Here is a 24,751-nt window from a genome sequence, read left to right as displayed (position 1 = left end):
GGTGACCCAAGCTTCAAAGCAGTGCTTCACTTTTAGCGCGGGTTGGCCCCTCCTCCCTTTCCTACCTCCATGAGGAAACCAACGACCAGTATATTATCTCGTTGGAGGAAACCCGATGAAAGCCCAAACTCTATTGTCTGCGGGGAAAGTGTTGGCCAAGGTCTTTTGAGACTGGAGGGGGGGGAGGGTCCTACTGGCGGAGTTCTTACCAGGACTTAAAAGAGAAGGGCTAGCTCATAGAGCTTTTCCCCCTGAAACAGGCAGCGGGGAATGATGACGTAGCCATAATGACACTGAACGCGGAGATGCAATTGACAACATAGAAATTAGTGTTTTAAATTTGAAGAATCAGCGTTTAAAATGAGCTGTGTGTGAAAGACAGTTATCATTTAGAAGAGACAATGTTACTGTAGTATGCATTTTACACTGAACATTAAAAAATTTAATTTAACAAATTTTAAAATAACAAATAAAATACGCTACTCTTAACATAAAGTTCCTTTTTTTTAATTTGCAGGGATTGTTTTTAAATGCCTGTTTATTTCTAATCATTTCTTTATCTGAGATTTAATTAAAAGAACTCTACTACTGCTTCTAAGATAACTATAATAACAGCTTTTTAAAATTAATCAAAAAGCAACCTTAAATTGGCATAGTTCTCAAAATTTCTGCTAATCTGAGTTTCAGCCTAATTGTAAATTTTACATTGGTATATTTCCCGATTCAATATAATAACATATATATTTTTTAATAATTTTGTAACTTAGGCTTACATCAATATTACATTTAAATAAATGCATGTAAGATTGTTATTTTAATTTAGACAAAACAACTTTACTCACAGTACCTAAAAAAAAAAAATTATTTAATTTTTCAAAAGTGGGGGTTAAGGAGGCAGGTCTTCTTATGTCAATTACTTTAATTTTATATTATTATATTTTATCTAGAATGCTAAGCTAGCACAACATCGAATCAATAATAACACAGGATACAATAAAAATAACTTTAACAATAACTTAACAAACTTAGTTCTCATTTGAAATATGCTTTACGCTATTAACTTCTAAAATGTCATCTATAAATACTTCAAATCAAAACATATTATATATGCTTTCTTGTACAGTCACAATGCAACTACCTCTGCAAAATAAGCGAATTGCTTCTCTGTTAACTTCAGGATAATGTTTCTCCAGTTTATTAATTAAAGAGCCAATTACATGCTTCCCTTTATAGTAACCTGTACCATGAACTGCACAAAATATATTTTCGAACTCGTAAACTGTATTCATCTATGAATGGGAAGGTGTAGTCAAACCTCCAATCTATTAATAAGTCCAATATTTTAATTAAGAATGAATAATTTAATCCATTCTGAATTAAAATATTGGTTCATCAGCACTATTTTTAGATATTGTTCCCAATGATGGGTCTTTGTTTCGCACACGGTAGGCAATATAACCTGCAACATATGTTAATGCTTCTTTTTCGGCGGTCGAAAATTGTCTGGCGGAATTCAATTCTAATTCCCAAGATATAGGAGAAGGTTCCATAGGAAAAAGTGGAAGCCATAAGAAAAAGCGGTTTCTCAGTAATTTGAAGCAGTGCGCTAAATCTGCAAAAACGCATATTTTTTTTTCGTTTGCAATACTGTATTTGGAAACTGAGAACTATTAATCGAAATCTGTAACTCTTTCCACAAAGTACTAGATCATCCTAAATCAGACACTATTGCTTTCCCTTCTACTCCAGATGATTGCGTTTGCGTGTGTGATTATGGCAAAGCCTCGAGGGCTATTTGCCTAAGGGATGCCCTCGTGGAGGACTTTCTAAGGGAAACTGGCTCGTATACACGTTACACATGGGGAAAACCACGAAAACGCCCATGCAGCCAGCCCGTTCGCGGGATTTGAACCTCGGACGGAACTACCAGTGTTCAGCGACTTTTCCGCCCAGCCGCTGGTGGGCCCAGATGATTAAATATGTCTTTTTCATTCGAGTGTTAAAATCAAAAAATATTGGTTGTTTCCACTGCGAAATGAGACCTCTGATTAAACCAAACTGCACTTTTTGAAAAAGGACCGAGAATTTGGTCCAGTTTAGAGTCATAGCTAAGTTTAGAATCTATATACATTTCGTCGAAACCGAGAACGCATATTTTTTCTACAGAGTTTAAATATTCGCATCGTTCCTTCATTACAGGAAGAACATCACTCTGAATTCTTGAACTACATGAAAATTTAGCGCACCATCTCCTTAATATGTTAGTGCTAGGTAAAGGAATTCCCAATTTTTTCTTACCAAAAACGTTCCTTATAGATGACAGAGCTCTTATGACAATGCAACGTGAAATATCTTCACTAGTCCACCTGATTTTTTCCTTCTCTTCTAGCAATGCGTTAATCTGCGTCTTTGTAAAAATATGCTTTAGACCGTTTTTCCTAATTCTCCGATCCGTGCTATTTTTTCCTAAATTTCGCTGTTTGGGATTTTAATTTCTAAATTTCCGATACGAATTTCTTTATAGATGTCGTCCACCTTCTTTGTCGCTGAGCAAACATTCTAAAATTTTTCTTTTCTCTATTTTTCAATATTTTATTACAATTTTCTAAGGATATTATTTTGTTCTTCAAATTATCAATACATTCTTGTTTATCTTTACACTTAGGGCATTCAGGGATATTTTCACTTAGGACATTGTCACTTGTGAATTTTATTTCAAAATCATTGACATTCGATTTATTATTGTCAGCTTCAATTTCGTTCTCAGCTTCAAAATAAATTTTCTTTGGTATTAATTCATGTAGTTTTTCAAAACCACTCTGCATTACTTTTCTTTTCAAATGTCTCCGATTTCTTGGTGTTGTTTCGTTTATTGCATACGATAAATTTACTTTCGGCACAGTATTGCATTTCAACAGTTTCTTTTGCGGCAATCCAAGCAAGCGATTTCTTATGTCATCTTCATAATCACTGCACAGAAAATGTTCGCCATAAATTCTTGCGTTTTTCACATTAATAGAATCCTGTCTTCGACATTCATGTATCCATTCTTTCGTCAAAAGCAAATTGTCCTTTGGGAAAGCATGAAATACAATATCTCTTCCTTTCGTATTTCTATAAGCGTTACGGCACGTTGCTACAGCACAAGAAGCCATATTACATAAAGGATACTTTAAATATAGAATTTAAAAGGAAAGCTGACTAAAACTATATCTATATATATACAAATTATTAAATATTTGCATTATTAGAAAACAAATATGTATGATTAAAATTAATTTGGGATATGCGACCTCCAGAAAATAGTTTCGCAAGTGAATGAAAGTACAGTTTTAAACGCGCGAAATCAGAGCAGGTGCAACACAGACACGTCAGATTACTTCCAATTCATCCCCTCCATGAGGCTCGCGTCGGCGAGGAGTCGAACAAAGAAATGACCTAGCCCTTCTATTTATCCCTGGTTCTTACAAGAACGTCAGACCATTAATGCAACTTACTACTTCGATCTCTTGGATCAAGTTAGGCCTCAGTGCAGACGCAAAAGATAGGGCGCCCCATCTGTCAAGTGTTGATCTTCCACAACTTCAAGCCCCACTCAGCAATTGTAATGCAGCAGAAACTCGCGGAAATGCATTGAAAACGCTTGATGATCCACTCTACAGCCCAGACTTACGCCAAGCGATTTTCGCAATTTGGACCCCTCAAGAGAGCACTTAGAGGCAAGCGAGTTGAAACCACCGATCAAGTGAAAACATTCGTGCGCAACTGGTTAGATACCCGCCCAAAATCATTCTACGAGAACGGAACGGAAATATTACGAAAACATTGAGAAAAATGTATCATAAAAGGAGGAGATTATTTAGAAAAATAAATTGTAGAAATGCAGATGTTTTCTGTTAAATACATTTTGTTTAAAAGGCTTGTTTATATTTAATACGCCTTCGTAGAATATGCTTTATTTGCCGATACTTTAGCATACCTAAAACTTCGTCTTCATAGTCTTCATGAATTTCCCACATGTCTAAACTGATACCTCAGGGGTCCACATTCAATGCATTTCTAGTTGAAAATATTCTAACAAACGAACTTCTAAAAACATTCTAAATTCGGAAGTTTAAAGCAGATAAATGCGTAGGTAATCTTACTAGATGTATAACCTAATGCCCATCATTTGTAGGAATCATATGCCAAAGAAGTCTATAATAAGAATATCTTATTAGCATTCACAGTCTAAGTCTTGTCCATGTAAAGAAAAAGATAAGGTTAAGTTACTTAATTACGGCAAAGCCTCGAGGGCTATCTTCCTAAGAGAAGGGATGCCTTCGTGGAGGAATTTCTAAGGGAAACTGGCTCGTATACACGTTACACATGAGGAAAACCACAAAAACACCCATGCAGCCAGCCCGTTCGCGGGATTCGAACCTCGGACCGAACTACCATTGTTCAGCGACTTTACCGCTCGGCCGCTGGTGGTCCCTGTAAAGAAAAAGAAATCTTCATGAAAACAAGAAAGTTTCATTCTCACAGGAATGACCAATACTCTCCATTTCCTTAATCTGAAATCGATGCCAAAATGGACTTGTATCTCTAAGGTACAGGCCATGCTGATTGCTGCCGAGTATTCTTTCATAAAAAGTACGGACGGTCAATATCAAAATAGGAATTTTATTACTCGGAAGGTCTGTGGAAAATAAGAATAGATCTACTGAAACGGCTATCGTCTAGGCTACTGGTAAAATTGCCTTACATACGAAGAGAAAATAATTATGTACTGAAGTAAAAACAAAATATAAAAGTTATTTTTAGAAAGTTAAAAACTGCACATGAATAATCATATCGTAGGAAATTTTAAATGCAGCTTTTGTTATTATACGAGAAATGTAGAAATATTATTTCATGTGAAACAAAACTTTTGTAAGTAAAATTATAATTTTATCTTTTCCAAAAATAATAAAACGTGAAAGCATATAATTTATATATATGTTACCGGCAAAGTATGAAACGACAGCATTCTATAGAATGCCTAGGCATAGTATACAATGCCGCACGTTTTTAGGCAAAGTATGAAACGACAACATTCTATAGAATGTCTAGGCATAGTATACAATGCCGCACGTTTTTAGGCAAAGTATGAAATATGAGAATTATTACATACTTTTCCTAGGCATTATATATAATAACTAGGCATTCTGTAGAATTACAGATGCTATTTGGGCTTATGAAAAAAGGTTATCGTACTAGGCTTATGAAAAAAGGTTATCGTACTAGGCTTATGAAAAAAGGCTATTATTTATAAATGATGCGCGTTCCTCAAAAGGACTGATGTTTTACTGAGAAATTAATGAGTGCTATTAAAAATTTTTTATTCGAAATAGATAAAGGAAAATGAGAAAGTTATACAGAAAAAAATTGATGCCTTTCTTATTAAGGGGCACAAAATTTTGATATAAAAAATAAGAAATTAAAATTAACCTATTGTTTGCAACATTATAGGCTTGAATGACATTTTGAATTATATTTTTCCCGTAAAGACATTTCATATTTTGGCACTTTGTTTTATACATACATTTGACGAATCATTGGCCGCTTCCACTGGACTGAGCAACTGCAACTGACCGGAGAAGAATTTCGTGGTCGGGAATACCTTCAATTCTAAGCAAGTTCTTAGGACGTAACTTGAATTGTGATTTCTCATATACTTGTTTTAAAATTTCACCGCCCGGTCGGTATAGTGGTCAGGGAAGCTGACTGCGATGTCGAAGGGCCTGGGTTCGAATCCCGGGGAAGGCATGGTTGTAACTGTCCGTCTCTTCATAGGAAAGGCGATAGTGGCCCACCTATTAGGTGCCTGAATCCGGCCTTGTATAGATTAACGGACTGGGTTACATTTGTAATTGTTCACAATCTGCCATAGGAAAAAAAAAAAAAAAATTGTTTTAAAATTCCTTCAGAATTCCAAGTCGGTAGCAACCATCCTCTGAAACACTCATTCAACTGCCAATATATAGCAAGAAATCACCTTGGCCCAGTAAGGAATAAGTCAGGAATAAGAACTCGCACAATTAGTTCCCAAAGCAGTGAGGATTTTTGCTTTTTCGAATTAATTTTCATTTTTTTTTCCTTTGTATTTTCAGATTGATTTTTGAATTTATTTTACTTTCAATAGCATTTTTCAGGTTTGAAACAAAGAGTGCACAAAACATCCATTCCATTATCTTTACTAGCATGGCCACAAAGAAGGTATGAATTTTTTTATGACACTTTTTGCATGTAAGTGCATCACTCGTTTCCTTTAACCCTGTCCTGCACGCTACCTTTTAAAATTGGAATTTTTATTTAAAAAAAAAAAAAAAAAAAAAAAAAAAAGGAGGCAGTCTAATTAGACCTAGAGGAGTACACAAGAAAAATTTTGTAAAGATAGCACTTATCGTTTTAATTCCGTGGGTGTGCCCAAAGTGGCACACTCATTGAATAGAGCTTCGAAAAGAGTGCTGAAACAAGCATTGTTGTCAATGAACTGACCGATGAGATGCGGAGAAACAAAGAATACAGACTCTCAGTTGTCCTAGAATATCGGTGAGCCCTGTCTGGGTACACCTAGGGTTCCGCGTTTGATTTTAAGCAAGATTTTAGGGTAAAAATTTAAAACTAATATAGGATAAGGAGATTAGCATACAGCCAAAAAAATAACATAGAAATTTCATTTTAAACAATTCCTTTTATACTCTAAAAAAATCTGGAAGATTTCTTTGAAAAATGAGGGTCTTAAAAAACTAAACATGGCTGAAATATATGGACTGGTTTGTGTTGAGCTACCATCTACTATAAATAAAGAAGGTTCAGAGTAACTTAGAGTAACCTATAAATCCTTTTTCATTCAATTTTTTGTGCGTACAGAAGGAAATGTTTAGGTGTGTCCAGAGCGGACACACTGTGCCGCAAGCGGTTAAACCACTATTAAATTGTTGATAATTCCGCAGCTTGTATGCAGATTATCTAAAGGCATAAAAACCTTAATCGGAAGAACAACATAATACAACCATTTTTAAAGCAAAAAAGGCGCAATTTGCCAAATATAAGAATAAAAAACCTGAGCTCACGGAGCCGATACAAAATTTCAAAGTTCTGAGTGCGAGATACATACATACGTACTTACAGACGTCAAGTAAAAAGTCTCTTTTAAATCCATTTTAAATCAATTTCGTTATTCGTATGGGGAGTCTTTTATTCTGTCATTACGTACAGATGTGACGCAAAAACATCGTTAAAGTGCATTCGATAGCGGTCAAAATGGGTATTTTCGTTGAACTATGACACCCGGAATTTTTTGCAATTACAATACTTCTTTACTTCGTACAAGGAAGTAAAACTTGATGTGGGCACAACATAGCTTCCTTGCGAGGTCTGTTATACAAAACACATTTTATTCGGCACTTAGTTACAACTTATTTCCTCGAATTTCACTACAGCTGTATTTCTCATTTAATCAATTCAGTTCTCACTTCGTGGCAAGCCAAAAATACATAAAACCTCAAAACATCTTCATTAAAAATTGTAACAGATAAAGAAAGAGATAAAAACAGATCAAGAAACAATTTTAAGAATTAAAAATTACAGTTTGTGTGCAAAAACAAGCTATTCGGCCAACAGATACGAAGACAAAATTTACGGTACACAATATCGCAAGTTAGCGTACGGTCCTACTCGGCAAAAAGACTGAAGTTGATGAACCAACTGACTTAATTCACTATTCTACTAAGATTTTCAAATGTAAACAACCTAGATGCCGATTTCAAATTTTTTTTCATCAATTCTTAATGTTTAGGATATCAGACTAAGCTGCATTCGTCGGATATCGTATGCTTTCGCATTGCCCACCAGCCGGCCGAGCGGTAAAGACGCTGAACACTGACAGTTCGGTCCCAGGTTCGAATCCCGCGAACGGGCTGGCTGCATGGGCGTTTTCGTGGTTTTCCCCCTATGTAACGTGCATACGAGCCAGTTTCCTTAAAAAGTCCTCCACGAAGGCACCCCTCTCTTTAGGCAGATAGCCCTCGTGTGCTTTGCCATAATAAAATAATCCAATCCAATCGTATGCTTTCGCGTATTTGTTATCTCCGTATTTTTTAAAAAACTATCAAAGTGCTGGCGGGGAGAGGGCAAAAAGTATATTCAATCAATTAAATTTTTATATTCCAAACTGCTATGGCTTTTTTCTCTCAATTAAATTTAAGATATGTCTTTTAATGAATGTATTAAATAAATGCAATGAACCAATTAAAAAATTCTAATTATACAAATATCTTAATATTTGGAACTTAAATATCTTAATATTTGGAACTGAACTTGTAATTTTAATCCTTCATATATTTATATTATATATTTTAAGATAAGAAAGTTTCTGAAGGTGTTGGTGTATTTAATTATAGCAAAGCACACTAGGGCTATCTGCCTAAGGGGAGCGATGCCTTCGTGGAGGACTTTCTAAGGGAAAATGGCTCGTATACACGTTACACATGGGGAAAACCACGAAAACACCCATGCAGCCAGCCCGTTCGCGGAATTCGAACCTTGGACCGAACTACCAGTGTTCAGCGGCTTTACCGCTCGGCCGCTAGTGGGCCGAAAGTTTCTGAAATATACAGAGATAATTTTAAGTAGTATCAATGTCTTAAGCAAGGGCCGGAGACATCCAGAACTCTTTACTTTGAGTTTTCCAGCATTGCTATTGAGCGAGACAAAGAAAATGTGCTGAATAGTACGCCTTTAACTTTTCCGAAATAACCAAACTTTCCCACACGAAAAAAATCATTAAGATATGATCATCCCTATCAGGGTAGTACGTCTAAATGGCATGAGGCGGCTCTGTACTCGATCCTATTATACAAGGGATGCCGGAAGTGACGTCAGGTAAAAAAGCAATGGACCGGCTATGGCTGCAATTGGTCTACGGATGTAGTCATCAGCCGTTGGAACTTTCTCACGTATTCGAACGTGAAATTTGAACTTATTGCTTGCGCTGTAGTTTGTGGTCGTTTGTCATAACTTTTCGATAATTTTTATTCATATAGGAAAACTTGCGTTCATACTTATCGCTGAAATCCGGTACATATCTTCTCTACTGTACGTTGATACTGCTCGGAAATGTTAATGGTAAGTGCAATCAAATATTTTACACTGATACAGCAGAAAAAATTCACGAATGAACTTCATTCTTTCATTCAATGCACACAGTCCTTTAAAATTACGCGAGGAAACTGCATTGCCATTGCTAGTCAAAATTTTACGCGAAGTTTTGCATGAAATATTAGCTGCTTTATTACAGCCGCCAAGGGAAAATATTCAGTTTCATGCTAACATGGAATTAAAACTTGGATTTTGTGTACTTTAGCTACACATGTTTGACAACATTTTAAAGATAAAAGTCGTTTAAGGAAATCATCAAAAATTTAATTATTAATTTAATAAAAATTAATAATTAAATATTAATTTATTTCTTTAATAAAAATTAGACCACCGGCTGGGTTTGACTGCAGACAAATTTTCTGTAATTGGAAATTTTGTCAGAAATACATATGAGAAAAATAATCGATTTTTATCCCGTAATATTATGTCTATATTTTCTTTGATATTTTGTTTAAGTATAAATATCGGTACTGTTTTCTTGCTTATTAGAGCGCGAAACATATATTTTAATTCTGAATAGTAATATTTACCTTTCATGAAATCTGTAAGAACTTCAATTAGTTAAATAAATTATAAGAGTTACATAAATTATTTACATTTTGAATTCTTTAATATTTTAATAAATCCTTCTCATTTCTCAATTTCATATTCGAATATATATGTTACCGTGAAAGACCGAAATCTGGAGAATGTCGACTTTCACCGTTGAATGTCAACATTCACATAGTCTTTGGTGTATGTCCGAAATATTTTCCAAATACTCTTATTTCTGACTTACACCGGTCAGTGTCGACATTCATCATGTACTAATGGTGAATGTTGAACATATAACAATATTATATTTTCTTCTCCGTAATTCACTCGCGAATAAACGCACTTGAAACTTGAAATAAGAACTTAAGAACATGAGAACCTAAAACGCACAATACATTCAAAAGGAGAAAGGAAAATAATAGAAGTTAAAAACTTACTTAATTATACAGTACGCTCTAAATGAGAAGATAAAATAACAGTCATAAAAAACTTACTAAATTATGTGATTCAAATCTTATTTATTGCAACAACTTAAATTATTATGGCACTTTATGACCTCTCTTTTCGACTTACACCAGAGCATATCTGTGATTGTCGACATACACCGGTGAGGGTCCGAATATACAAGAATGTAGTGCAATATTCGATCTTTCACCAACGTATTTTTATTAAATTCCGTTTTTTTTTTTTTTACAGAAGATTTTAGTTCTCGTTCTGACAAACTAAAAAAAAATTAGATCTTAATGCAAAATAGGGATATTTCCAGATATTATATAGAATATGCAATGTACAACAGGCACTATTAAAACAAATACTAAAATAGAAAGACATTTTTAGTTCTGACAAAAATTACGCTGCAGTGAGTCCTATTACATCTATAACGGGAGTGGGGGATTCTATGTATAAATCATTACAGAAAACTACGCAATTCTTTAGAGCAAATGTAAAACCCTAAAATTTCAGTTTTATTAAAGTGCCGAACAGAAAATGTGATCTAACACCTTTATTCACATTGCATAGCTCTATCTCAATGCATTTAAAGGCAATACCACGACATTTTAATCGTATTGTCTTGTTTTAGATTTCCTCCTTCCCTGGACTGCTCGTCTTATAAATCAGTATATATGTTACCGTGAAAGACGGAAATTGGAGAATGTCGACTTTCACCGGAGAATGTTAACATTCACATGTATTGTTTGCACCGGTTTTCAATGATATTAATCGTTTGGGCGCTGGTAAATAGATTTATTTTTCATATTACGTTTGAGCCCACTAGCGGCGGAGCGGTAAAGTCGCTGAACACTGGTAGTTCGGTCCGAGGTTCGAGTCCCGCGAACGGGCTGGCTGCATGGGTGTTTTCGTGGTTTTCCCCATGTGTAACGTGTATACGAGCCAGTTTCCCTTAGAAAGTCCTCCACGAAGGCATCCATCCCCTTAGGCAGATAGCCCTAGTGTGCTTTGCCATAATCTCAATAAACCAAACCAAACCATATTACGTTTGACAACTTTTGCAAAAAGTGAGGCTTACTAAATTTCATATCGATTTACACTTCTGCACCTCATTACTAGAAGTAAAATCAAAGGTACGTCTTGAAATAATTATTTTATAACCACGGCAACTGCTTTGAATTTTAAATACGAAAGCCCATATGGCTGTCAGTCTGTTGCTGGTTTTGCGTGGATAATAGGTTTTTGATAAAGGTATTCAAAATAATTTTAAGTAACATCTCTTTTCCTTTTTTTCCAGCTGTAGTTTTGATTTAACAATAGAAGCATATTAAAATGATAATTGAATTTATATGCTTTGTGATACTGCTTTTCTTATATTAAACCCAGCAGTTATTATTAGCCTAAATTAAAAAAATCTTATGTGTACTCTACATGACTTCCTTGTACAGAATATTAAATTATACGCATATTTTCTTGCATTTCATTTAAGCTCATCGGATTGAATTAAATCTACTTCGTCGACAGCGCATAAGATGCAATAGAATAAATGCAATCTTTAAATTCGCTATATTTGTTTAGCATAGCGACACTCTTGCGCTAGGTTTACTTATCAGCGTTACATTTCGTTCATAATATAACTCAGAGTGCACAAAATTTACATTATTTGAAGAATTATTTAATCGTTTCCACATGTTCTATTCAGATACCCTAATAAATCTAGAGCGATGTATAAAAGAAATCAAGCAAACAAAACAAAAAAGAAACAGTTTTTCACAGACGATTCAGTATTTCTCATTCAATGAATTCAGTTCTCACTTCGCGACAGGGCCAAAATACATAAAACCTCAAAATATCTGTATTAAAAAATACGAAGTAAATTTTCTACACTTATTTCCTCGAAAAATTCCAGAAAGGATTAAGCATGATTTAATTCGCAATAATAAATGAAGGTGTTATCTTTGTTGTTGCGAAGCTTAGTCTCTCTAGGCAGGCAAGAAATCTACTATTCTGCTATTTCAAATGTAAACAAATTTGTCCGACATGTTATTTTAAAATTGGGGTTAACCGCTTTTAAATAGCTTTTCAATTGTTGATAAGTCTACAAATATTGCTCGCAGATTTCCTAAAGGCATAAAAACCTTTAGCAATAATTCAATCATTTTTAAAGCAAAAAATGCACAATTTACAAACATAATAAGAGTAAAGAAACTGAGATCACTGAGCCGGGTAACAGAGTGGATATTATATATATATGAATATGTTTATGTACGTTTGATACGGCCGATTGTAACCAAAATACGAGGCGCGCATCTACATGTTATAGCAGTTCTATATACAAAATTTCAACGTTCTGAGGCTACTCGTTTTTGAGTTATGCGAGATAGATACGTACGTACTGGTACGTAGAGACACCACGAAAAATTCTCTTCAGAATTCATTTTAAAGCAGTTTTATAATTTTTTTGGAGGAAAAGAGTCTTTTATTCTGTCCTTACGTACAGATGTCACGCAAAAACATCGTTAAATTGCATTCGATAGCGGTCAAAATGGATATTTTCGTTGAAATATGCTGCCTGAAACTTTTCGGGATTACAATATTTCCTTTTTACTTCGTACAAGAAAGTAAAAAGTAGTAATTAACAATATTATGTATTGTCAGCAATATTTTTTGAAAAATCAGCACGTGAGACAAACCGTATATTTATAAAATAGTTACATATGTATCTCTCGATAAACTGACGTTGCTTTATAAAAGAGAATTTTAAGTACCCTGAAAAATATGGGAAGTTTCAACATATTTTTCTAATGTGTAAGCCAACTGATCGTTATTTTACTTTTATTATTGTGCGGAGAAGAGACTACTGTGAATAAATGCTGTGATAAATGTGTATGGTTATTATTTTTTAAATTGACCAGTTCCAATATGGCACGTTAAATTACAATTAAACTTATAAAAATTTATATCTAAAACTACCAAAAATGACTTACTATTATATTTCTAAACATTTTTGTATTTCTAAAAATTTCTGGAACAATCGACAATAAAGTACCCCTTTAAATAGAATTTTTAGACTTTATTTATGTACTTAGACACCAAATTTTACTGGAAATAGAATAAAACGAGCGTTAGTTTCAGAACAAACTATCACTTCCAAACGATTCTATAAAATATATGTATACAGGTATATATGTATGTATAATGTAATATAGAGCAAAAGAGACAAGGTTACAGCTAATTCATACAAAAAGGTATTTCACGAAGTCACCGAGTCTATTCTTTTTAATATAACATCTTCAGAATGCAAATTTATCAGATAGAATTTAAACTGCAGTTTCCGGATTAAATTAAGATTTAATTTGGGTAGTCTTTGAAAATGAGTGTAATTTAAAAAAAAAAAAAAATTATTTGACTGTTGTTTAGTTGTATCACCAAAAGCTGCGGTTAATTTTGTTAGCACAAGAGCGCACAATTACTTTAGATTAAATAAAAATCTTTTATTTAAACCCTTATTAGACTCTGTAATTACTTTCAGACATAACGATAATATGCTTCAGGTCTGTTAGGGATTTTAGGGTTACTTAACTTTTACCAGGTAAAAGGACATACCATGTATGGATTAATATTTAGAGGAAAATAACACTTACTTTATAATTAATCTGAACGTTTGATTACTTTTTATTACTTTCAGAGACATTTTAGTTGTGCCATTGACAAGGCATGTCGTGATTTTAACGTATTAATGTATGAACGGATAATGTGTTGGGATTTAGCTACTTGTAAAGAAATGTAACATACAGGCACATCGATTCAGTGGAACTGAATGAAAGGATAACGTAAAGCTTTTTACTTCCTTGTACGAAGTAAAAAGGAAGTATTGTAATTGCGGAAAGTTTCAGGCAGCATATTTCAACGAAAATATCCATTTTGGCCGCTATCGAATGCAATTAAACGATATATTTGAGTGACATCTGTACGTAAGGACAGAATAAAAGACTCTTTTTCCTCCAAAAAATTATAAAAACGCTTTAAAATGAATTCTGAAGAGAATTTTTCGTGGCGTCTGTACGAACGTATGTACGTACGTACGTATCTCGCATAACACAAAAACGAGTAGCCTCAGAACGTTGAAATTTTGTATATAGGACTGCTATAACATGTAGATGTGCACCTCGTATTTTGGTTGCAATCGGCCGCACTAAACGAATATAAATATATTTATATATATATATATCCACTCTGCTACCCGGCGCAGTGATCTAGGTTTCTTTACTCTTATATGTTTGTAAATTTTTTGCTTTAAAAATGATTGAATTATGTTGTTCTTATCTTTCGGTTAACATTTTTATGCCTTTAGTAAATCTGTATGCAATATTTTTAGAATTATGAACAATTTTAAAGTTGTTTAAGTGCCGCTAAGCCTAAGAATTTTTTTTATGGCGGCCATTGCTTGTTTACATTTGAAACAGCAGAATAGTGGATTTTTTGCCAATCTAGAGAAATTTAGCTTCGCAACAACGAAGATAACGCCTTCATTTATTGTTGCGAATTAAATCATGCTTAATCCTTTCCGGAATTTTTTCGAGGAAATAAGTTTTTAAGATTTACTTCGTAATTTTTAATACAGATATTTTGGCGTTTTTACGTATTTTTGCCTTGTCGCGAAGTGAGAACTGTGTTCATTGAATGAGAAATACTCAATCGTCTGTGAAAAACTGTTTCTTTTTTGTTTTATTTGCTTAATTTCTTTTATACATCATTCTAGCTTTATTATAGCATTTGAATAGAACATGTGGCAACGATTAGATAATTTTTCAAATAATGTCAATTTTGTGCATTCTGAGTTTAATATCAACGAAATATAATACTATTAAGTGAAGCTAGCGCCAGAGTGTCGCTATGGTAAACAAATACTAGAGTGCAATTATTCTATTGTGGTTTATGCGCTGTCGGCGAAGTAGATTTAATTCAATCCAATAAGTTTAAATGAAATGCAAGAAAAAATGCGTATAATTTAATATTCCGTACAAGGAAGTCATGTGGTGTACACATTAGATTTTTTATTAACTCATTCCCACCACTAACACAAAACTTTAGTGTACTGCTGCACGTTTTTACCATTTTTAATAAAAAATTTGTATCTTGGAGTTTAAAAAGGAAGGTTTTAAAAGCAATGAATGGTTAAAAAAATTTTGGATTTCATTCTGTTTATTTTCGTGCGTTACTCTGTTTCAAATCATTGCGTGGCAAATTAAACGCATTTGGCAAATATATAAAAATACTCAAAATAAAGGTTATCTTGAAAAAATGAAGGCATGTTACATCCGAAAGTCATACCCTTTTTCTGTTTTCATATTAAAAATGTTTACTTTTTCTTTCAATTTGCAAATTTGTTTTCGGGGATTGTACCGGCCAATTGTGTAAATATAAATTTTTAAATAGCGCTGCTTTTGTTTCATTATTGACAACTTTACACCCCTGAAATGTATAAATGTATGAAGGTGAAAGGACAGTCTGTGCCATCCAAAAAAGCGGCGACCTATGGAGAGGGATGCTTTCATGGAAAACATTCGAAGGGAAACCGGCTCGTTCGAACCCGGGACAAACTACCAGTATTCAGCTTTACCGCTCGCCCGTTGGTCGGCAATGCTTAATATGAGGTAAGTTGTGTTCTAATTATCAGCTAGAATTTCCGATTTTTGAACAAGATTTTAAGATAAATAATTGCACCTAATTTATTTTCTGTTCATCGATAATTTACCACACTTTTTAGTTCATTGTTCATACGGCTATTCTGTTGCTAATGATAAGAATACAACATCTTGCCATGAATGCTTATTCTTATCAAGCAACATACTTTGCAGACAGTCACAACTTGTGGAGATTTTTGTAGCCGAGTTACATAAATATTCAACTTAACGCGGAGATTTCACAACAACGAACAGTGAAACATTTTGCGCTCTTAGGGAATAAAACACAATTCTGGTAGCAAAAGAAAAATTTTCATGTGTAGCAAACATACAAGCAACTCGCTTGATGTTTTAATTCATCTGTTCCTCAGAAGTGAGTAACGTAGGTATTATTTTCACGCTAAAAGAGTCACGAAACCCTTTGAGAACACAGGAATTTTTGTTCTGACATTTAGAAGATGTTGGCAAACACCTAACATTCTTTAGCAATTGAATGTATCAAGAATATGCGAATGAGTAGAAGTTGCCAACAGATAATTGCTTCAAAACCGAAAATATATGCATTTGTTTCATTAGACAACCAAATTAGAATATTATGAGCATAAGCTGGAATGAGTATTATACGTAATTGAAATTTAATCAGTTCCATTTTAAGTAAAATGTTGTCGCCAAATAGCCTGACCACATCTAAAGTTTCTCACTGGTTTGGTTTTGGTTTACTTCATTATGGCAAAGATCGAGGGCTATTTGGGAGGGGAGGGATGTCTTCGTGAAGGACGTTCTAAGAAAAACTGGCTCGTATATAAGGTACATAGGAGAAAAACCGCGAACACATGTAGGCAGACCGTTCAAGGGATTGGAACCTCGGTCCGAACTGTCAGTGTTCAGTAACTTTACTGGTCGCCCGCTAGTGTGGGCCAGTTTCTGATTGAATCAAATAAGTATGGAGCCATCGGCATGACTTCAAATCTGTATTTGTCGACAGGATTAACTCTAAAATACTTTTGCTTACATGATTTAGCTTTTGCTTACATGATTAAATACTCTGAAATACATTTATGGAAAGATCTGTGGAAAAGTTCAACAAGAAAAAATAATTTGCTGATTAATATTGAAATTACAGATAAAGTTTTAATCTATGATGACATTGATATGAATCAGATTATCACCGGACATGGTAGGTTTCCTCATTATTTAAAAAGATTTCATGTACAAGATAATGATCTATGTCCAAATTGTAATGTTTTGGGTGATGCCAAACACTTCGTGGTGGACTGCCGATTGACTGATTTTATTAGACGAAGTTTTTGTGATTTACATTTTGATTTATTGAATTTTGATTTTAAACATTTGAAATTATATGCAAGAGAATTGATGGCCTTTATTAATGGCAATAGACATGCGATTGGGGTTTTTACCTAAGTTCATTTTATTTTCAATGTGTTTATTTTAGAATGTCTTTTCCGTAGTGTTTTGATGATATGTGTGACTGTATGTCATATTTTCGTTGTGTGTTTTATGTGTGTTTTCCTTCCTTATTTTATGCTATCATTTTTACTAATACAGTTTTCTTGATTTAGTTATTTTTGGTTTTCTTCTTTCCTGTTGTGTCGTTCATCCAGCCATTTAAAAAAAAATTAATAAATAAAAATAAAATTAAATTATATAGTCGTATGGCAACCTTGCTGGATGTATAATTATTATTTTCTTTAGTTGATTATACTAACATTTTTAGTTACTCGGAATGTGCTGTGAATGGGACGCCCCCTTTTTGGACCATAAGATCACTTTGTGATCAGGCGGGTTGGGGCGTTCTAGCAAAAACAAAAACAAAAAAGAAACTCTGAAATACATGAACTCTAATATACTTTTGCTTACATGATTTAGCAAGAGTTAGAGATTTCAGAAGTAAATTAGGAATGAAAAATAAATTACCGTTTAAATTAACCCATTTTGAGTGATTTTTTACAGTAAAAAAATTTTAATAACCGTAAGGCTGCGTTCAGACGGGGACGTAAAGGGCATAGAGGCATAGTCATAAGGGCATAAAATACAGGAGTTCCGTTCACAGCTGCGAGAACGGAGTGTAAGGCTTGGCCGACGAGAGAAGCTAAATTTGCGCATGCGTGGTTGTGTCTACAACTTTCCGGCGCTGTTCTCCTGCTCGACTGATTTCCCTCCTTCGCTCTGCTTGTTTTGTAACACCGAAATCTTCTGTAGAACACCGCTTCGTTTTAGCTTCGCTCTGATTGGTCGACGCTTATCCCAAACTCGGCGTAAAGTTGAAATCTTTGAACCCTATGCCACGAGCCCTAAACCAGATTTTGTGACGTAGCACAGACTGGTTGCCTTGGCAACGGAGCTCGGCTTTAACCACTTATGCCCTTTACGCCCCCGTCTGAACGAAGCTTAATGTGCAAGAACTATGTGCGTATCTACATAACCTAGGTTATGCAAAGCACTCTTTGTGCATTTTTATATTAGGTTAGGTTATTTAAATACGGCAAAGCCTCGAGGGCTATCTGCCTAAGGGGAGAGATGCCTTCGTGGAGGACTTTCTAAGGGAATCTAGCTCTTATACACGTTACACATGGGTAAAACCACGCGTAACGTGTATAAGAGCTGCAGACAAGCAGCAACCATGCAGCCAGCCCGTTCGCGGAATTCGAACCTCGGACCGAACTACCAGTGTTCAGCGACTTTACCGCTCGGCCGCTGGTGGGCTCGTGTATTTTTAAGCATTCGGATTTCGAGAAAGCGCAAGAATATGCAGTTAGTTCTCAAGAAGTCTGACTGCATATGGAGCACTGACATTTCTCATTCTTTTGAGAACACAGGAGTTATATCATTTGTTATTACTCATTCTTTGAATTTTGTATTAATTTTTTAAATACAGATATAAGGAACTGTAATTATTAACGTTCTGCCCACAAGCGCTATAGTCGCTGAGCACTGGTAATTCGACCTGGGTTCGATTCTAGGCGAACGTGCTGGCTGCATGGGTGCATTCGTAGTTTTTTTCCATGTGTAACGTGTATACAAGTCAGTTTTCTTAGAAAGTTCTCCATGGAGGCATTCCTTAGCCTAGCGTGCTGTGCCAAATCAACCAAACCTATTAGCGGTTATCTTCTGTTCAGATGATGAAATAGCTCATTCAGCTTATACTTTCTGTCACATAAGCAAACAGTAGAGGTGTTAAAAATACTTTAAGAAACTCTTCAGAAGAATGAGTATTAATAGAATATGGCTACTGACGGCTTTAATTACTTTCTCAAAATAGGGCTTACATTTCTAAGTGTTCTTTCCAGAATTCTAAAATGATCCTTCTCTCCCGAGTCATAACTCTTCTTAAAAAGACCTGGTTCTTATGCTGAGGGTGTGAATTAGGTGATGCTGTTCTTGTTATATAAGAGCTTCAGAAAGCTATTAATACTTCGAACTTCGGTTTCAGAAGGTCAATTATTATTTTTATTCTTTTGATTATTAAAAACCATTTTTGAAGTATTTCACCTTCAATCGCCTGCTGAAGGGGTATCAGAGACACCTATACCGACAATGTTAAATTGGCCATTTTCGATGTACCTTTTCTCAAAATCTGCTGTAGATACAAGCTTGAAATTTTTTCTGTAATTAAAGTATACCTATCTGATTATACTGAAATGGGCTTTGGAAGCATTTTGAATTTTAGAGTAAATTACAGAATATTTTGTTAGGCATAGTAGAATTTAGCACTTTTCTCACACAAAAAAATTTAAAAATTTTTTTTTCTAAGTTTATTACGAAAGCTCATTTAAGTAAATATTAGGAAACCTAATAAATAAGCCATAAAAAGTTTAGATACCTGTGAGCAGTAGTTCCTGAGAAAAGGTACATCGAGTATAATAAAATCACGTTTGGAGAAAAACGCGTTTTTATGTCAAAATCCTCATTGATCAAAGCAGTAGATGACAAATTAAAACTATATCTTTTACAGTTCTAATTTTCATAGAGATTAAAGAATGGTATTTTTAGAAAGATAAAAGTGTAGAGAATTTGAAAATGCAAAAACCCGAAATTACAATTTTTTTGAAGATTTTGGGGTTCCAACACCCCTGAAGCAAAAGGCAGAGCTTCTCAATGGAAACTAATCAAACCCCCCAAAACTTTACTTAACCTCTTCGTCGTCCATAACGCGTCTAGCGCGTTCATATGAAACTTCCGCAGGGCGGCCGTAACGCGCTACAAGCGTTCTTCTACATTTCAAAACTTTTAAACGTTTAAAACGATTTCTAAATGTTCACTTGTTTTAGTTTTTATTTTTGTTTGTTCTAATACCTCTTAGAGGGTAGTACTAATCAGGTATTCTATTTCTAATCGAATTGGCCCTGGGTTTTATGAATATTCGCGCCATTTTACATAAGATACAAGACAGTGAGAGATGGTTTCAACGTCTACTGAGCAGAAAAGTGAAAAAAATGAAGTTGTGAATTGGAAAGACATGAAGGATATACGTTTGATGAGTACAGTCCATAATAACTCGATGATTGATGTTGGAACACGGAAAAGAACTGTAAAAAAAACCAATAATTGTAAAAGATTACAATAACAAAATAGGAGGAGTGGACCGCCTGGATCGGATGTTATCAAATTATCCTGCTGTTAGAAATAAGCAGAGATATTATATTCCATTAAGCTTTATTTCCTTATAATTTTACTTAATATTCATTGACATTCATCCACTACGAAAGCCGTGTATGGAAAAGTTATGATGTACAGAGAAAACAACATTACATGCTACGAAAAACAGACGGCCGCTGAGGGGGGGGGGGCATTTTCGCGTACAGGAGAGGACGACGAAAGTGTTAAATCGCTGCACGGAAGTGCACTAATGATATTGCTATAAAATACCTAGGTAATCAAAATAAGCTTTGTAATCATTTAATTCAATTTTAATATTTTAATGAAGGAATTTACTGTTTTAAATATACTTAAAATCTATGGAAACTAAATAATATATTACTGCTATTTATTTTTAAACTAAATAATATTTAGGACCATTTTACTAAACTAAATAATATTTAGGACCATTTTCATAATTTTCGCATGTGACTAATACTAAATATGATGCGTATTTTTGTGAAAACTTAGTTTTATTTTAATTTTTCATTATTAATTAATTAATTATTCTTTTTGTTTTCTAGTACTACACTCCATTGAAATACGACGTTTATCCGTTCCCCGTTGGGTGCAGAATGGTACGGAGGACTATGTGGTCCTTGATTGCGATTACACTTACGACGAGAATGATTTAAGAATCGTTGTCAAGTGGTTCTTTGAAAACGATGTCAAGCCATTTTATACGTGGATTCCAGACCTGGAGATGAGACTCGTAGGGAGTGTTGTCGTCAATCGACCTGACCTCAGTTTTGAAGTTAATACCACCGATGCTTATTCAAGGTTCAGAGCGGTCAAACTAAAGCCATCCATTGAGTTCAGTGGCAAATATACTTGCCAGGTGTCTTCAATAGCTAACATGGATTCTAAAGAACAATTTATGACAGTATTCGGTAAGTTTTAGTTTGATAACATCACATTTCTACCACTTACATACAGGGGTTGGACAAAAATATGGAAACACCTTTAAAAAACATGTTTCTTTGCTTAATATGGTGTAGGAAACCCGTTGGCATCCAAAACAGCTTGCAGTCTTCTCCGAATGGATAAATACAGTTCCTGTATGTTTGCCAAGGGAATATTATACCATTCTTCCTGCAAAACGGTGGCAAGTTCAGATAACGATGTTGGCGATGGATAACGAGAACGCACTTTCCGTTCCTATGTAGACCCCAAAGGTTCGATAATATTCAGGTCTGGTGACTGTGGTGGCCAGGGTAGATGGGACAACTCATCCTCGTGCTCAGAAATCCAGTCCTGGACAATGTGAGCTGTGTGAACAGGGGCTTTGTCGTCTTGGAAGACACCGTCACCATCGGGGAACAAAGTTTGTACCATGGGGTGAACTTAATCGGCCAAAATGTTCACATAAGTCTTGGCAGTCATGTGTCCTGACACAGTTATCATGGGGCTAGCAGAGAACCACGATATGCCTGTCCAAACCATAACAGAACCCCTGCCATGTTTCACTCTTGGCAACAAGCAGTCTGTATTATAGGCTGTATTGAGATGGCGTTTTCCAGACGTAAACTCGGCCAGAAGTGGGAAACAATGTGAAAGAAGACTCGTCAGACCATATTACTCGCTTCCACTGCTCTATAGTCCAGGCTTTATGACTTAAACACCACCTTTTCCTGTTACGGGCATTAGCATCACTGATGAGCGGCTTTTCAATTGCAGCACGGCCAGCAATTCCCTGTTTATGAAGCTCCCTTCTAATTGTTTTGGTACTCACAGGGTTCGGTAACACAACATTCATTTCAGCAGTAACTTTTGCAGCTGTGGTCTTCTTATTTTTCGTCACAATTGCCCTTAATGATCGTCTGTCACGATCACTCAGGACACACTTTCGTCAGCGCTGTGATTTAGCAGATGATGTTTTTCCGCTTTTCAAATGTGCGGAATAAATCTTGGATACAGTACCTCTTGAAACACTAAACACCTCGGCTACCTTGCTTACGGAAGCACCTACCATACGTGCTCCAACAATTTGCCCACGTTCGAAGTTTATTAACTCTGACATAATGCAATGACAACCTCACATAACAGTACTCCAACAACAACTGAACATTTACGAAGTTGTATAGGTGGCGTCAGTAGTCAAAAACGCCAGCGCCACCTACATATTTCATTAAAATCAATCTTTCGTTTCAAACATGCATTTCACAAGGTGTTTCGATATTTTTGTCTATCCAGAATGTCCAGAATTCATTAGTGGGCTATGTGGTTAAACAACTGTAAAAGAAAGAATTATCAAAGATCGTTGTAAAAGTCCAATGACAACACAACATAGGAGAGGGAGGAAAACACCTTTTATTGGAATTATAAGTTTCCATCATGCTCACCTTCGCAGACACGATAACGTCTTGTATACGATAGACTGTTGATAACAATGGCGAACGTAACATGCAGGAGCAATCGGTATAACTTCAGGCATATTCTAATATAAAGTATTCTTGAAAATACAAACGTAATTTTATAAAAATAAAGAAAGGAAGAAAAGATGAACGTTTGTATCTCCTCATAGCAAGAATATTTAGCGCCTTTTCTATTCTAAGTGAAATTATGTTTATACATTGGCAAAGATAAATTTGAGGAAGATCGCGCCCATTATGGTATGGCTAAATATCTCAGTTTTGTTCTTGGCATAGAATAAACTCAACAAACGAATTAAAAATTTTAATAAAAAATTCAGCAGTATTTTAACCGATGATCTACGAAATTCTGCGGAGACATTTCAAATTTTCAACCGAAACGTATTTTTTGAAACCTAAAAAATAATTTGAAAGATTTAATAGCAACTCATGCAGAATTAACAGGAGCAATTTTCCAACTTCCCGCAGAATTTTCGATAAACCAATATTATAATGTATTGTTTTTTAGTGTTGTTGTCTTGTCCATATTACATGGAATAATGTTTGCCAGAGCCTACTCCGAAGAGAGGTTGGACTTCTTCTTAAGGGAGGGATTCCTTCGCGGAGGACTTTCTAAGGGAAACTGGCTCGTATACATACTTTCAATCATTGATAACTTAAACTATAATAGCTCAAGACGGTTCAAAAAGATCACTTTACTTTCTTTGGAGAAAGAATTACAGCTACCAGTTAAATATTATGCATGTCATCCTTTTTGTTAGGGTTATTAAATTATGGCAAAGCATTTGAGGGTTATTTACTTAAGGGAAGGAATGCCTCCATGAAGGACTTTCTAAGGGAAATTGACTCATATGCACGTTACACATGGGGAAAACCACGAAAACACCCATGCAGCCAGCCCGTTCGCGGGATTCGAACCTCGGACCGAACTACCAGTGTTCAGCGACGTTACCGCTCGGCCGCTGGTGGGCATATTGTTTTTTAGTGCTTTACGTTTATTGCACCTGATAAACAGGAGCATTGTAACTTTTTTTAATTAAAAAATATCATAACCAGCCGTTAAAATCTACAAAGAAAAGTAACACGGGACACAAATGAAACAATAAAGTAAAATAGAGATTAAATTCATTAATCATTCATAATGACTGAAATGAGATATGCCCTTTTTTTAACTCAGAAGTTACCGCAGCTATTGATGCCTCTCAGCGTTACGGCCGGAAAATTCAGCGTAGAAGGCTGCCTTCTATATTCATTATACATGAAAATTTCTGCTAGTTTTTAATGTATCTGATTTCGGTTTGGATGTATATTGGAAGAAAAGAAATCAAGTTACAAAATGAGAGAGTCATTTTTTAATTAAAATCAAGAAAATTCCACTTATTCATAACATTTTTAGGAACTTTGAAATTTCAGGACTAAACCCGTAACGCTCGGAGGAAAAAGCTATATATACAGAATTTTACGTCCCAGTTATATATATTCAGATTCAGCCAGAAATTCACCATATAATTTATACAAAATAAAATGAGGAAATAACTCGGGGAACAAGAGAGATTTATGCTGGTTATTGCTGATTCTTCTTTTCCTTGTTTCGCCAGGCAACCATTTTTGACGTATTCACTAAAGGTGAACGTTACTTATGAAAAATCTCATTTTTAATGGACTTTATTTAGTTCCTTCTCTGAGTAAGGATTGTTCTATTAAAAAAGATGCTGATGAATGTAAATTCAATCTAATTTTTTGAAAGTTTTGGGAAAAGAAATAAGAGAAGATGCCTATTACTTTGACCACTTAACAGCTATATTTTCTAGCAATAATTTCATACGTACTGTATCATTAGAACAAAATGTAATGTATTTCAAACAG

At 34.8% G+C, this 24,751-nt stretch overlaps 1 protein-coding gene across 5 annotated transcripts in view; it reads left to right on the top strand.

The window, feature by feature from the left end:
• Positions 1-24,751, top strand: part of LOC118194110 (uncharacterized) — a 153,384-nt gene that overhangs the window by 96,733 nt on the left and 31,900 nt on the right. For 2 of the 5 annotated variants that reach the window (XM_085824489.1, XM_085824488.1), the window contains exon 4: positions 21,038-21,403. In XM_085824489.1, the coding sequence (XP_085680615.1) occupies positions 21,217-21,403 (187 nt within the window). In that variant the 5' untranslated portion in view covers positions 21,038-21,216. Of the gene's footprint in view, positions 1-6,180; positions 6,241-8,953; positions 9,154-15,703; positions 15,828-21,037; positions 21,404-24,751 lie in introns of those variants that run through there. The other 3 variants (XM_085824490.1, XM_085824487.1, XM_085824491.1) reach the window with 3 other exon arrangements.

This window comes from Stegodyphus dumicola, chromosome 9 (genome assembly GCF_044657685.1).
Source record: "Stegodyphus dumicola isolate Sdum_Otavi_A_Nest chromosome 9, ASM4465768v1".
Classification (NCBI taxonomy): domain Eukaryota; kingdom Metazoa; phylum Arthropoda; class Arachnida; order Araneae; family Eresidae; genus Stegodyphus; species Stegodyphus dumicola.
The sequence above is the reverse complement of the archived record's forward strand: the minus strand, read 5'-3'. Positions and strand labels throughout refer to the sequence as shown.